Source organism: Brachycentrus maculatus, unplaced genomic scaffold (assembly GCF_059751285.1).
Source record: "Brachycentrus maculatus isolate JH-2025_06_01 unplaced genomic scaffold, ASM5975128v1 h1tg000183l, whole genome shotgun sequence".
In the NCBI taxonomy this organism is placed as follows: Eukaryota; Metazoa; Arthropoda; class Insecta; order Trichoptera; family Brachycentridae; genus Brachycentrus; species Brachycentrus maculatus.
In genome coordinates, this window is record NW_028280934.1 from 390,514 (window position 1) to 404,253 (window position 13,740).

The following is a 13,740-nucleotide window of genomic DNA, read 5'->3' on the forward strand; positions in this document are numbered from 1 at the left end:
TATTTTGACCCTCCTGGGAATCGAACCCGGGACCTCCAGCACGGTAGCCAAACGCGCTGACCACTGCACTACGGAGGTGAACAAAGATACCATATACTTATCATAAATGTGTTTAAAGTGCGTTTGATCGCTATGCGACCCTAACGGACCCACGATAAAAATGCTAGATGCGATATGTATGAAATAGACTTGGTACTGTCAACTATAGACTTTTAAACATCAAATTTAATGAAACATATACTTATGTATTCCAAATATAATACAAATATAATAATAAACCCCCTGTCCGCACCCCAATGGTGCATAGGGCACTGTGTCGTATAAACGCAGTGTTATCTTGATCGTTAACAGATGAAGGAAAGGTGATCAGCCGTCCGCTTCAGGTACCAGTCCAGGGTAATATTGAATAAATATTACAGTGAAAAAATCACTTATATTTATTTGACCCCCCTGGGAATTGAACCCGGGACCACCAGAACGGTAGCGGAGCGCGCTGACCATTACACTACGGAGGTGGACGAATATAAATATACATATACATATAAAGGGCGTAACAAGACACTACTCTATACACGTTAGTGTATTTTCTCAATATTTGGATTACGTCAGTGTATTATTAAGCCTGCGGTATACCTTTCGACTTGGTAAGCATACATCACTCTGACAGTTCGTTTGTGAGTAGCTTGCTTCAAGTGTCTTGTATTTGATGTAGAGGCGGTCATTAGACAAATGAGGTTGCAACCCGAAACTCAGATTCATAGAAGTCCTTGGAACCACAATTGACTAAAACAGTTGTATTATTTATCAATTTGGTATTACATTTTTGGAATAATACGGTGACTATTGTAACATGATTTATATCACCACTTTTGAGATTATTAATGCACACACGATTGGTTTCGAGAACTACAGATATTCTTGAAATTATGAAATTAGTTGTGCCTACATTAATGAACTGAGACATGGACTTATTTAACTGATTCATATATGTATACTGTAATATAACTTTGAAATGAAGCACATTATCCGGCGATTCAATAGTCAATAATTAAACGAGAATCGAGAGTTAAATTTCAAGGACGTATTACGTTTATTAGGAACATTTGTAACGTGAGAGAAAAGAGGATATAACGTATAAAGAATGAGAAAGAGAGCTATACTTTCTGACGCCACGGAAGTGGAGTAAAAGAGAGTGACGTATACACAACGATACAAAATGATAGTATGAGATAGTATCGTACATGCGCGAGTTGTAGATGTACAGATCAGGCACTATATATGAACAGCTGAGATACTGGGCCATTTTGTAAGTAATATTTTGTAAATCAATATCAAAATCTGGTTATTTCTAAAATATCAAATCACGGACAAATTTCTCATATTTTAGGTATCATAAACCATTCATGTCAGTTCTACTAATTGAAACCAAAATCAATGATAGAATAAATATTGAAATAACAGGATATTTTAAATGCAAGTTCTTTATTATTTTTCATTTCTGTATTTTTTTCTGGATCTCGAATTGATTATTTATTGTATTTAGCAATTTCACTTCTATCACGTACTGCTGGTGCTTTTTCGTGACAAAGCTTTTATAACATGAAGCAAATTTAAAATAAAGATCGATACAAAAAAAATCATTTATCTACCATTTTTTTTCGGTCTAAATGAAATTTGTGTGTTGTGTGATTGAATTGGATGAAAATATACAGTTTTATAAACACAAAAGTTTCCCTTGGACTCTGAAATTAGCGTTTGCCCAAGTTATGTATTAACGTAGAGTAATTAAGTTCAAAAGTTACAAAATGATCGAGCACTCCATTAGTGGTGTAATGTACTGAAGTGTTGAATTGAAGTAATGGCTTTCAAATTGGGGGTTTATAAAATTCAGAAATTTCAGAAAAAGGGTGCTTCATTACAATGAAATAGTATCGATTTTTAAAAAAAATAACCTACTCACCATCACGCTGCTTCTCTACATGGGTAGGCAGGACGAATAAAACACCAGATTTATCTGTCTAAGCAAAAAATTGTCGCCTTTTCCGCATTCATGTATCCCATCATACATCAATCCGCCTGCTGACTTAACCACTTTCAAGTAATTGAAATACGTAATCATCCCAAGATTTTTTCAGTCTTTCTCTGCTTCTATTTTCAAATCCTCGCCTCTTCCACATTCATGCATTTCCTCATACATGCCCACCGATTATTCCGACTCCTGACCTAACCTCGCTCAAATATTTAAAATGCTTGATCACGTAGGAGTTATTTTACCTTACAAATACGTTTGGAAGAATCTAACATAATATTCGCGAAGGTCTCTGACAAATAAAAACTTATCCAATTTAACCAAAGATGGTGCCGAGAACTCACATACAAAAAAGGTGACAATTATAGGATATTTACATCTTCCGAAATTTAAGTAACACTACTTTGGTTCTTAATTATGCGTAGAATGGTGAATGTTACGCCTGTATAAAATGATCACTTAAACCAGTTTATGACAGTTTGTCAGCTCTATAAATGCCCTGATATTTTTGTATACTTTGTCATCTATCTCGAGATGTCAATATAAAATCAATTTATTATCTAAATCGTAACTTAAAGCATCAGGGTTTGGGCCTAAAGATGGCGTGCTTTATACGAAATTCGTAGGGGTTAAATCAGCAAATTTCATTTATCAGTAATAAAGTTTACGTGGCACGAAGAATCTTGCTCGCAAAATCTCTAAAAGTTGTCAAAATTATTGAATTAGAAAATTTTATGCCTCATTTAAAAAGCATCTTAATTTATCATAATTTATTTCGTAGAAAAGTTGACAGTTATTTTCCCGTGATGGAATAGTTGAATCAACAAATTCAATATATATTACAGGTTATTTATCAGAATTCCGTTTGTAAAGTGTGAAAATAAGCTTGTGACGTCGGTTGAGTTATTGTGAAATTTACGTTGATTTCTTATTTTTCTGAGGGTGGAAAGAATTTAAATATTTTTGTGGACTTTTTTTCTTCTTCTCCCAACCATTATCCACACCAAATGGTGCATAGGGCACTGAATCGCGTTGACGCAGTGTATCTTGATTGTTAAACATTCGAAAACAATGTGATAAGTCTTGCATATCTGGTATCAGTCCTAGGTATTAAATAAACATAAGAGCGAAAAATCGTCCATGTTTATTTTAAACCCCCTGGAAATCGAACCCGTTGCCTCTGGCATGCTAACCAAATGCTCTTATCGGATTCAGGTATTTTATAAGTAAGAAAAGGAAAATAACAGCAATATCTGGACACTACGGTTGCATACTCGTACTTGTTTAAACTACCTCGAATGTACACAAGAATTACTTCAAAAATATTATATCTTAAGAGAGTATGAACTAACTTTTATCATTAGAACCATAACTATCTATGGCATCATTTTTCTTTGGTTTCCTTAACCTCTTCCCTCTCACCTTCATTTTTATCCTTGTTCCTTTGCCATTCTTTTTTTCATCAATTTATAGTTCAAATAAAATATAATATGTATATTTGTAGCAAGTGTTTTTGCCTAGAATTTTCGCTCATGAATTACATGAAATTAAAGTAACTTTAAACATAAAGAGTAAATCCAATCACGAGAAGGCATACGCTATAAAACTTCAAAAGTTGAAGTCTGAGTAGGGTCATTTTGTTGCATAAGCCGTAGCTAGATTTCACAGTCACTTGGACGTTAGGTAATAAAAAAATGTATATTTTTTTCGTTGATACCCTAATTCGTCTGTCCTTTAATTGCAAACGATGACCAGTTTCACTAGTCATTTTGTTTTGTTGGAAGATAATGTTTTTTTTATTAATCCCACCAATGCACCAATTTATTTCGTTTAAAAAGTAAATAAATAAATAACACGACGATATCTCTAGACATCTTCTACGAAAAAGTGTATTGTTTTGACAAACTGTATCATAAAACCATATATGTGTATATATAATTGGAACACAATTTTTTGCAATTTTTTTGGCAATTAAAATCAATGTTATTTTTAACGAGCTGTTGTTTCGAAAACATCCTACGTTCAACTTTGATGCGTCATGTTTTCAATTGGTACAAAAAAACTCTAGAAAAAACATTAGAGCCATCATTTTATCCATTAAAGTTTAATCTACATATGTTGTGAATTTTTCATTTTTATGTAAAATATACGCATCCCAATTTAGTCACTGTATAATTGAATCTATTTTCACTTGCAAAAATCTAAGGTTTTAATTATTATCACCATAAATTCGAAGCGTACGTGATTTAGCTGTAGAAATTATTCGTCTCTTTTATGATAAACATGAAGTTCAACATGACACGAATAATTAATTTTTCACTGGACTGAATTTTAAGCCCTTTGACTGAAAATTTCTAGCACGTTTTATTCAATTTCAACGCCATGGTTATGAAAATCATTCTGTTAATAAGTATACTTGTTGTAACAAGTTTTTCACTTCCAATAGGACGTTTTAGAAATCAAATTGGACAATTTATTAAATTAAATTTTTAAAAATAAAATTTTTGAAAAATAACATTTTGATCTAGTGAGGGTTACAATTTGTAATTTGTAAATAACTAAAAATAACTAAATAATTAAACCTATTTGAGTTCCTGAAATTTCGTGAAAATCGGGTACATGAGAACATTCGCACACACACACACACACGCGCACACGCACACGCACACGCACGCACACACACACACACACACACACACACACACACACACACACACACACACACACACACACACACATAGACAAATACCCTCTTGTCTCTTTTTTTGTATCTCTTAACCCTTTCCGGTCCTATGTCGAATGTCATTCGGCATCGACTTTATTCCGGTGAGTCCTATGTCGAATGTCATTCGACATTTTTTTCTTCTTCAGTTTGGTGTTGAAATACAAGCAAACATATTTTTTTCTCACTCGTATTTACTGTACCTACAATGTAATAATAAGAGACAAGACTGTACACATTCAAAACAAAAATAATTTTTAAACACAAGTGTAGTTTTATTAATGAAAAACTTGGATGTATTGTTTAACCCTGTAATGCTGTTTATCTTTTGTGGACCTGTGGAATTAAAAAAAAATATGGACCGGAAAGGGTTAATGTTCAACAGTACATAATTATACCATAAATTTGGTATTATTTAATTGGCTTTATTATTTCCAATATAACTATTTTTATGTACAATCTGTATAATTCGCAAGCAAATAAAATAAATTAATGAATATCAAATATTAAAATGATATCTCGGTTTGAATAATTTTGGCATATTTTCTTCCTCAGTGGATTGATGGCTGGGAGTTGAACGGGGAATACTTCCCTCCCGCCGGGGATCATCCTCGCCCCATGGACGACCGCTTCGCCGAGTTCTGCGGCACGAGGCGAGTGAAGCAGGTCTTCATCAGCAACCAGAACGTGGCTCTCCTCCAATACCGCGTACCAGCCAAGGGGAAGGGCTTCTCCATAACGGTCCGCCATGTCAAAAACCCAGCACGTAAGTACACATGTATCGCCTACTTTGTTATCATCAGGGTTTATGTACTAAATTCAAAAACATGTTTTAGAATTTAGTACATAAACCCTGTTGATGGCAATGTTCTCGTCGAAACCGGTTGGATAAAGTGTTCCAATAAAAAGTAATTAAAACAAAGATGTTTTAGTTTTTAAAGTTTTTAAATTATCACTTTACAAACATTTGCAAAAACTTAAATATTGTACTTATCTTGATTGACTAACTGCTTTGCAATTATGACATTTTAACAGATGAAGAAGAATATGGAAGTTTTAACATTTACATGGTTTACGACCTGTAATGTACTGGTTAAGTAAGCACTTTACACACGTGTAACATTCACCAATTCTACTCATGATTGCAACCACACTACTCAAATTTTGGAATTCCTAGATATTTTGACTAATCTCGTGACACACTACATTTGAGTTCACAACAATCATAACTGAACTCACATGTACTAGGTCGAGAGACTGATCCATACATCTAGGAGATAAAAAAATTGAGTTATGTGGTTGTTGTAGAATTGGTGAATGCTACACGTGTGTAATGTGATCACTTAACAAGCCTACAATAGGTCATAAGCTCTGTAAATACCGAGACTTCCACATTCTCCTTTATCTACACATCGCTCACTCCTTTCAACAACGTCAAATATCAAAAATCGTAAATTTTCAATTGTGCATTTATTCGGGATGCCCAGAAAACGTAATGTCCCAGCAAAAGCGGTATATTTTTTACTTAATATTTACCCGCTACAGGGTAAAAAGTGTTGTTTTTGCATTTTGAAGAAATGCTTTTGTTTAATTATTTTACTAAATATACGAAATATTTTTCAAACGGAGAAAAAACTTTCAGGTTTTACCTAAAAAGATCTGTTTCACAGTAAAAAGTTCAAGAACTGGCTAGATATTTATATTTAATACATTTTATTAATTTTTTTAACATTGAAAATTGTCTCCTGAAAAATCAAGTTTTTTGATTAATAATATGACTTTGTTGAAAGGAGTGAGCGTTATGTTAAGATATCAAAAAACATACAATTTAAATGGTCAGTAACCTCAATTTGTAAGCTTACACAGGATATTGCTACCTGGTAAAACAATCAAAACTAACTGACCATTACGCCGCCCTCCCGCATGGGTAGGCAGAGAGAATAGGAAACCAAACCACTCTGTCCGAAATTTCGCTTAAATTAATATTTTAAGCTGAATTATTTTAAGCAAAGTAAGCGTATCACTTTTAATCAATTTTAAATATTTAAATATAAAATTGTTCGCACGACAGATATTTTAATGTGAGAAACGTATTCACAGTGTGAGAAGAAAAAAAAACAGATTTATTAATTTTTTATTTCATGTTATTCGCTCAAATACTTACTTTACACTTTACTATGTTTATATTGTTTTTTTATTGTAATACGAACTCCCTCTCTAAACACAAGTATCTACTTTATTAGAGAGGTACAAACGTTATATTAGAAATGTATTGTATGTATATTTACTAACAATTTTGTATTATTTAAATATGTATTTTGTAAAAAAATAAAGATTCTAAAATTAATCTATGTAGCCAAACAAAACAAATTAATAAAGAGAGTGTGTTACGTTATTAACACAAAGGGTTGGCACCCGTCTCAATATATCAAGCGATATCTTTTAGTAATAACGTACAGCGTGTCAACCCCTGTTAAGTTTCGCAATAAGTGCCAGATGTATGACCCTAAAAGCCAACGTTTATAAAAAGATGACAAAAGAAAGTTTTCATTCTCCCTTACTATGCCACGATTTAAAGGGAAAAACCTCAAAGTTATGAGAGATCACCAAAATAATACTCGTAATAAAATAAATACAATTATATTTTTATTTGTAGGGACCATGTGAAGTATAATAAATATATATTTTTTAGATTAAAGAGTGTGTAATGGTCAGCACACTCGGCTACCGTACTGGAGGTCCCGGGTTAGGTTCCCAGGGTGGTTTAAGTATTTTTTCACTCTAATATCTCACTCTTTCATGTGTTAACGATCAAGATAAAAACAGCGTTTATGTGATGCAGTGTCCTCAGGTGCCTTCATGTACCATCAGGTCCGGATGAAAAAAGACGTAAAGTGTTGTTTCTTTGGTTTTTCAAAGATTCAAAGTATTATATTATGAAACGTATTTTTATTAAATTATTTTTTATTTAATATGTAAGTTGTAAAATTGTTACTAATGAGCTATTAAGATGGGAGTACCTACCCGTTTGATATATATATATTGGTGCGATAATTTTTTAAAAATTATTATTTATAATCCAGTTTCGAATGGAATACACACTAGTGTGATTATAAATAAAGAAAAAACACCTAAATTCATACAAACGAAATAAAGTACTAAATTTATAGAAATTAGTGGTACCTACCACCTACTTACTCGTAGGCTAATTTGAAGAAAATAAACAACTTACACAAACTATGAGAATACGGCTGAACTCGACATATCCTCTTGATAAATAGTATATATTTCATAGAAGAACACGAAAAATTATTATTTTTGTAAACCTGATTAGGGATATTAATTCGAAATGTCGAAAAACGCATAATGAATCAAGTAGACTTTTCTTTAAATGTGTATACAAAAAAAATTCTAGTGAATTGTGAAAATGATAATAGCCGAAAACTGCTTTGAGTTATAACGTTAGTAATATTGAAAATCCTATTATGAAATGCTATAAATCAACTTAAAAAAACACAAAGCTTTGCTCTTTTTCATTTTGATGATTTACCTTCTAAAGCTTAGATATATGTAAATGTCGTCACTAAAATGTTTGGTAAACAAAATTTAAATAATTCACGACCAAACGTTTCATTCCGTATTATTTTTGTTTTATCTTATATCAACAGATTTATCAATTTGAAATATTGCTGTTTTGTATTTCTGGTACAAAGTAAACGATACTTTTAAATGGTTGGGTGGATATTACGTGGCGAAAGAACGGATGTCCGGATTAAGAAATCGGAAGAATTACTTTCAACTCTCAAAGTTGGGAGATGAGATAATGTACTTTTATACTTTTTAATAATGATATCTCAACATACAGGAACAAGAACATGGATAATTCAATTTTTTTTCATGTCTAAAGCTAGATAAAAAAAACATATCCGAAAAATAACTCTTATAAATGAAGATAATCCAGATTTTGTGAAAAAATATTTGAACATACTGAAAATTTTATAAGTATTACTTGGTAAATATGACTTTTTCTTATGTAAAATCCACTGTGTTTGATGAATTTTTGAACACCGTATCTGGTGCGGAATGCATAAAACACATGTCAAAATTGATTTTAATAAATAGTGGTATTCACCAAGTGAAACTCAAATTTAAAACAGATACATATTACCATAAAGTGACTGCCGAATCAATCAATAATATGAATATGGTCTGAATATTTAAAGGGCTTATGACCTATCTTAGGCTGGTTTTAGCCATCGCTTTATACATTTATAACATTCACCATTCTACCCATGCTTGTCAATCATACTCCTCAAATTTAGTATTTATCCTTCAATTGACACCTTATTTCACATGCGAATTCTCAGAACCATCTATGGTAAAGTTGAGATATTTTAATGAAGAATTGACTTTCATGAAAAACCCAAACTTCCATATTCTTGACCATGTAAATCTGACTAATCTTGGCCTGTAATCTGATAAGAAAACCAGACCCTGTTAAAACACAGACATCCATATTCCTCTTCATCAATGTTGAGTTATAAATATAAAAATATCCCCTAATTGGCCATACCCAGATTTGTAAACATAGATATAGAAAGTTTCCAAATATTGTGAATATTTTTTTGTACTTGAATTTGTCACAAATTACTTGTTTTTTTCCCCACAGCCTGCAACGTCCTTCTCTATGATGTAGAAGACATCTATACCCTGCGCAACTACGGCAAAGCATCCAACTGTTCCCTTTCTACTGTGTTCCCTGCATCTGTGAAGGTTGTGGCTCTCAGTGTTGGCGTCGCTTCCGCTAGGAACAGCCGGGAAGTTGAAACTGGAACCATTCACAAGGTTGGTTAAGTATTTATGTACAAAATAGTACTTTTATTTTTTAAAACCATTTGTATTTTCACCCGTTGATGAGAACATCTGTAGTTTTCGAAACTAGCCGTGTTAACATTATAAGTGATATTATAAATGTGGTTTATGTTGATATTCAAAACATCATGGGATACCAAAAAGATAATGTCAAATTATTGAAAATAAATTACTTATTTTTTGCCGCTTAAACCGCTTTTGTAAACTATAGTTGCCGCCCTCTACATGTTTAAATATAAACTGTATTGCATTCGTTTTGGATTTATTTTTACCTACCTATTTAAGAGTTAATATTTTCATCTGTAGATGGAAACATCTTGAGCTTCGAGTCTTTTATTGATAATAAAATCCTTTCGTACAACAAAAATAATACCGAAACAATTATTACATTAAATAATAAAATATACAAAAACCGCATAAACTACACTTATCAGGTTTTCCCTACCCACATGAACGAATTTTTCAAAAAAAGATCTCCATCAGCTGCTTAAAGTTTAATGAGGGTTGATTAAATAAGAAAAGCCTTATATACAATACATGATTTATTAAACACCAATAAAAGAGAAAAGGTATTTTTAAGACAATAATTTTAACAGAAGTTACATTTGAGATCTCATATGGTGCATAGGGCACTGCTTCATGAAAACGCAGTGTTATCTTGATCGTTTACATATGAAGGAAAGGTGATCAGCCCTCCGCTTCAGGTACCAGTCCAGGGTATTATTAAATAAATCTAAGACTGAAAAAATCACTTATATTTATTTCACCCCCCCTGGAAATCGAACCCGGGACCTCCAGAACGGTAGCCGAGCGTGCTGACCATTACACTACGGAGGCGGACAAAATATATTGTAATGGGAAATTTCCATACCTTTACATCAGTTTCGCGTTTGTATTTTTAGAGTTTTCCACATTTTACTTTCTTTCAAGTCATCGTTCACTCGCACTGTTTATTCTGTAAAAATCAACTCAGGCCTAATGGAATAAATTAACTCCCGTACAAAGAGATATTACCTACCCCTAGAGTCTAGCCTTTTACCTGAATAATGAAGGCTGGTCATTCAGTTGTCTGAGGGAAGTAGGCACGAAATACACAGTATCATTATCATTACATTGTAGAATAAACATTAGCTAAACGATATTTTCAGAGTCGGAAATCTACAAAGCGAACCGTTTCATTCAGTACGAATAAAATGACAATATTTTCATTTTTAATTAATGTTTTACTTAGTAAATACCACTATTTCTTAAAATCTACTATGACACGTGTTTCGATGCATTCCGCATCATTTTCAAACACCGTAACTAAGGTATTTACTTAGTAAAACATTAATTAAAAATGGATAGATTTTACCACAAAGTGACTGCCAAATCAATTAATGAGACAATATTTTCAATTGGAGGATAACTTGTATTTTTATGTTAATTTAAAAATATTTTCACTAGTTTAACAGATGCTCAAATGAATGCGTATATATATATATATATATATATATATATATATATATATATATATATATATATATAAATTAAAAAATGTCTGGGCATTTATAAGGTGTATTGAAAGATATATTTACAGGGTATAAAACTTGTGATTGGAATGCTTTTTCATGCAAAAATACAAAATAAACTTTTTAATAGATTTATATTATCCACTGACACTTCATGATGGAATTGCATTTTTAATTTATTATTAGATTAAAACCAATATTTTTAGCTTTTCCACTTTTTTTTTATTTGACCAGCGACCGGGTTTCGTCGTTACCGACATCATCAGACTGGTCCAGTCTGATGATGTCGGTAACGACGAAACCCAGTCGCTGGTCAAATAAAAAAAGTGGAAAAGCTAAAAATGTTGGTTTTAATCTAATAATAAATTAAAAATAAACTTTTGTTTATCTTATATACTTTGTATTTCCACCTGCCCATGAGAAAATCTGTGGTTTTCTAAACTAGTCGTGTTTACATTGACAAACGTAAAAGTGGTTTTACTTTGTATCATACCAAACCGTTTCATGTGGAACAAACATAGGTAAATAAATTGTTGAACACCCTTCCGTTACAGTGTCAGAAGCGCGGTTTACCAGACTACGTGGAGATTGGAGGATCGGCAGGCTTTGACAGTGCCAACTTGGAAAAGGTGGACTCCGTTTGTGGTCTAGACTCTACACCTGGTAAGTGAAGGTTCTATGTATGTTACGAATATGTAACACGTACATGTGAACATTTGCTACGTGCATACAAGATTCTCAGCGCGCAGGACAGCACAACATAATAATAAATAATCGGCGAATTTGTGTGGTCGTATTTTTGTGAAATAAAACCGTCGTAGAATTAACATCACTTTTATTTATTTTAATAAAATACATTTTTACCAATAAAGCTTGCTAGCGAACGAATCACTTGGTAAAGTAATGTTTTCGAGAAAAGATGAACATTTTTATAAAAAGATGACGTCAATCTTGCAAAAGCTTTTAACATCGATTTTGTTCTGGAATTTATTTATATTTTTATTAATTATAAATCATGGTGTCTTAATTTGAGATGTACTATCAATGTGTGCAATACAGTTGGAGCCAGCTTAATGCCAATCTGAAAGCTTTAAGATTCTTAGCTGCCATATTTTTCTAAATAAAATCGATAGATGATTCGCGTCAGATGAGACAAAATAAATTTATTTTGATATATCTTCAGTAGGGTAAAAACATGTTATCTAGTGTTCGAAACAATAAATTATTAAATATATTTCATCTAACTTCGTCCTAGAATTGAGAAAAAAAATCTTACATGGTAAATAAAGTATTCTTTAGTAAATTTATGTTTTAATTTTATTGTATTCATTATGTTATGATTTTAACAGAGAGTTATTATTTTAGATATTAAAGAAAAATCATAACGGAACTGCTTCTCATATTTATGATTTATTTCATTATTATTATGCTTCAAAATGTATGAATGGCGTTTGTGAAAATGACGTATATGGTACTGGATTGTAATGACGGTGAGTTAACTTAATCGATGATTGCATGAAGCAGTCATACGCTTCACGTATCATGGTATCACAGTTCCACAAATGTCATGTAATTTCACAGAAATGTACCCATTAGGCGAGCCATATAATTGTACGTAAATAGTGCCTTATATTCAAATAAACGTACATATGTGTAGGTACAAACATACGATGCTGAACAAGTAATGCTTGTCGATCTTTTCCATTCCTAAAAAATAAAGCCAATTCATACTTATTTTAAATGACCTCTTCGTTTTGAGTCTTAAGAAATATATATTACAAATCAAGCCATTAGATCAGTGAAAAGGCTTTTTTATTTTCTTTTTGCAAAAAAATCTTTTGGACAGTTTTCTAATTTATTTTTCAGTTATCACGTATTTCATAAGTGAACGTGGGCATCACCAAAGAAACTTTAGTCCTCAGATGCGGTGTATAAGAGAAGGCAAGGTTTTTTCTTGAAAATATATCTTTGGCGTACTCGTACAAACAAAAATTGTTAGGGCTGAATTATAACTTATAATCTAGAAATAACAAATCACATAACAAGATGGATTTAAGTGGTCTTTTTTCACCTTATTTTTTTTAAACGAAAACAATTGAAAATTAACAATTGACTTATATTATCATATATCAATAAACATGACTTAGAACTTTTACTTGGAAAAGCAAGTAAAATTTTACAAATCAATCCAAGTAGCAACACATAAAAATACTTCGTCCAGAAAAAGAAAAATGAAAGTAGACTGAATGCAGTGAGAATACGATCTTTCAGACACATGTGCGGCAAAAGAACGTAGGACAGATGTTCGAATATTGAAATAAGGAAAAAATGCAAGGGTGAAATGAGCACTATCGATAAAATTAAGGAAATTAATGAAATATGTACGGTAAAACTAATTTATGAGGTGAATGTAGTTTAAAGTAGGAGCATAAGAAGACCAAATAAAACTTGGTATTACCAAGTATTTCAAATATTTGAAAGCGGTTAGGTCAGGAGTGGAATAATCGGCGGGTATGTATGAGGAGATACGTAAATGTGGAAGATGCAAAAATTGTTTGCAATGTCAGAGTGGCGTAGCGTTCTATTCTCTCTGCCTACCCCTGAGG

At 32.1% G+C, this 13,740-nt stretch overlaps 1 protein-coding gene across 1 annotated transcript in view; it reads left to right on the forward strand.

Moving 5' to 3' along the window:
* LOC148307956 (corticotropin-releasing hormone-binding protein) overlaps positions 1 to 13,740 on the forward strand; it is a 42,402-nt gene that overhangs the window by 27,986 nt on the left and 676 nt on the right. Inside the window, exons 4-6 of the mRNA XM_088262546.1 lie at positions 5,307 to 5,517; positions 9,421 to 9,596; positions 11,689 to 11,797. Of these exons, the coding sequence (XP_088118672.1) occupies positions 5,307 to 5,517; positions 9,421 to 9,596; positions 11,689 to 11,797 (496 nt within the window). The remainder of the gene's footprint in view (positions 1 to 5,306; positions 5,518 to 9,420; positions 9,597 to 11,688; positions 11,798 to 13,740) is intronic.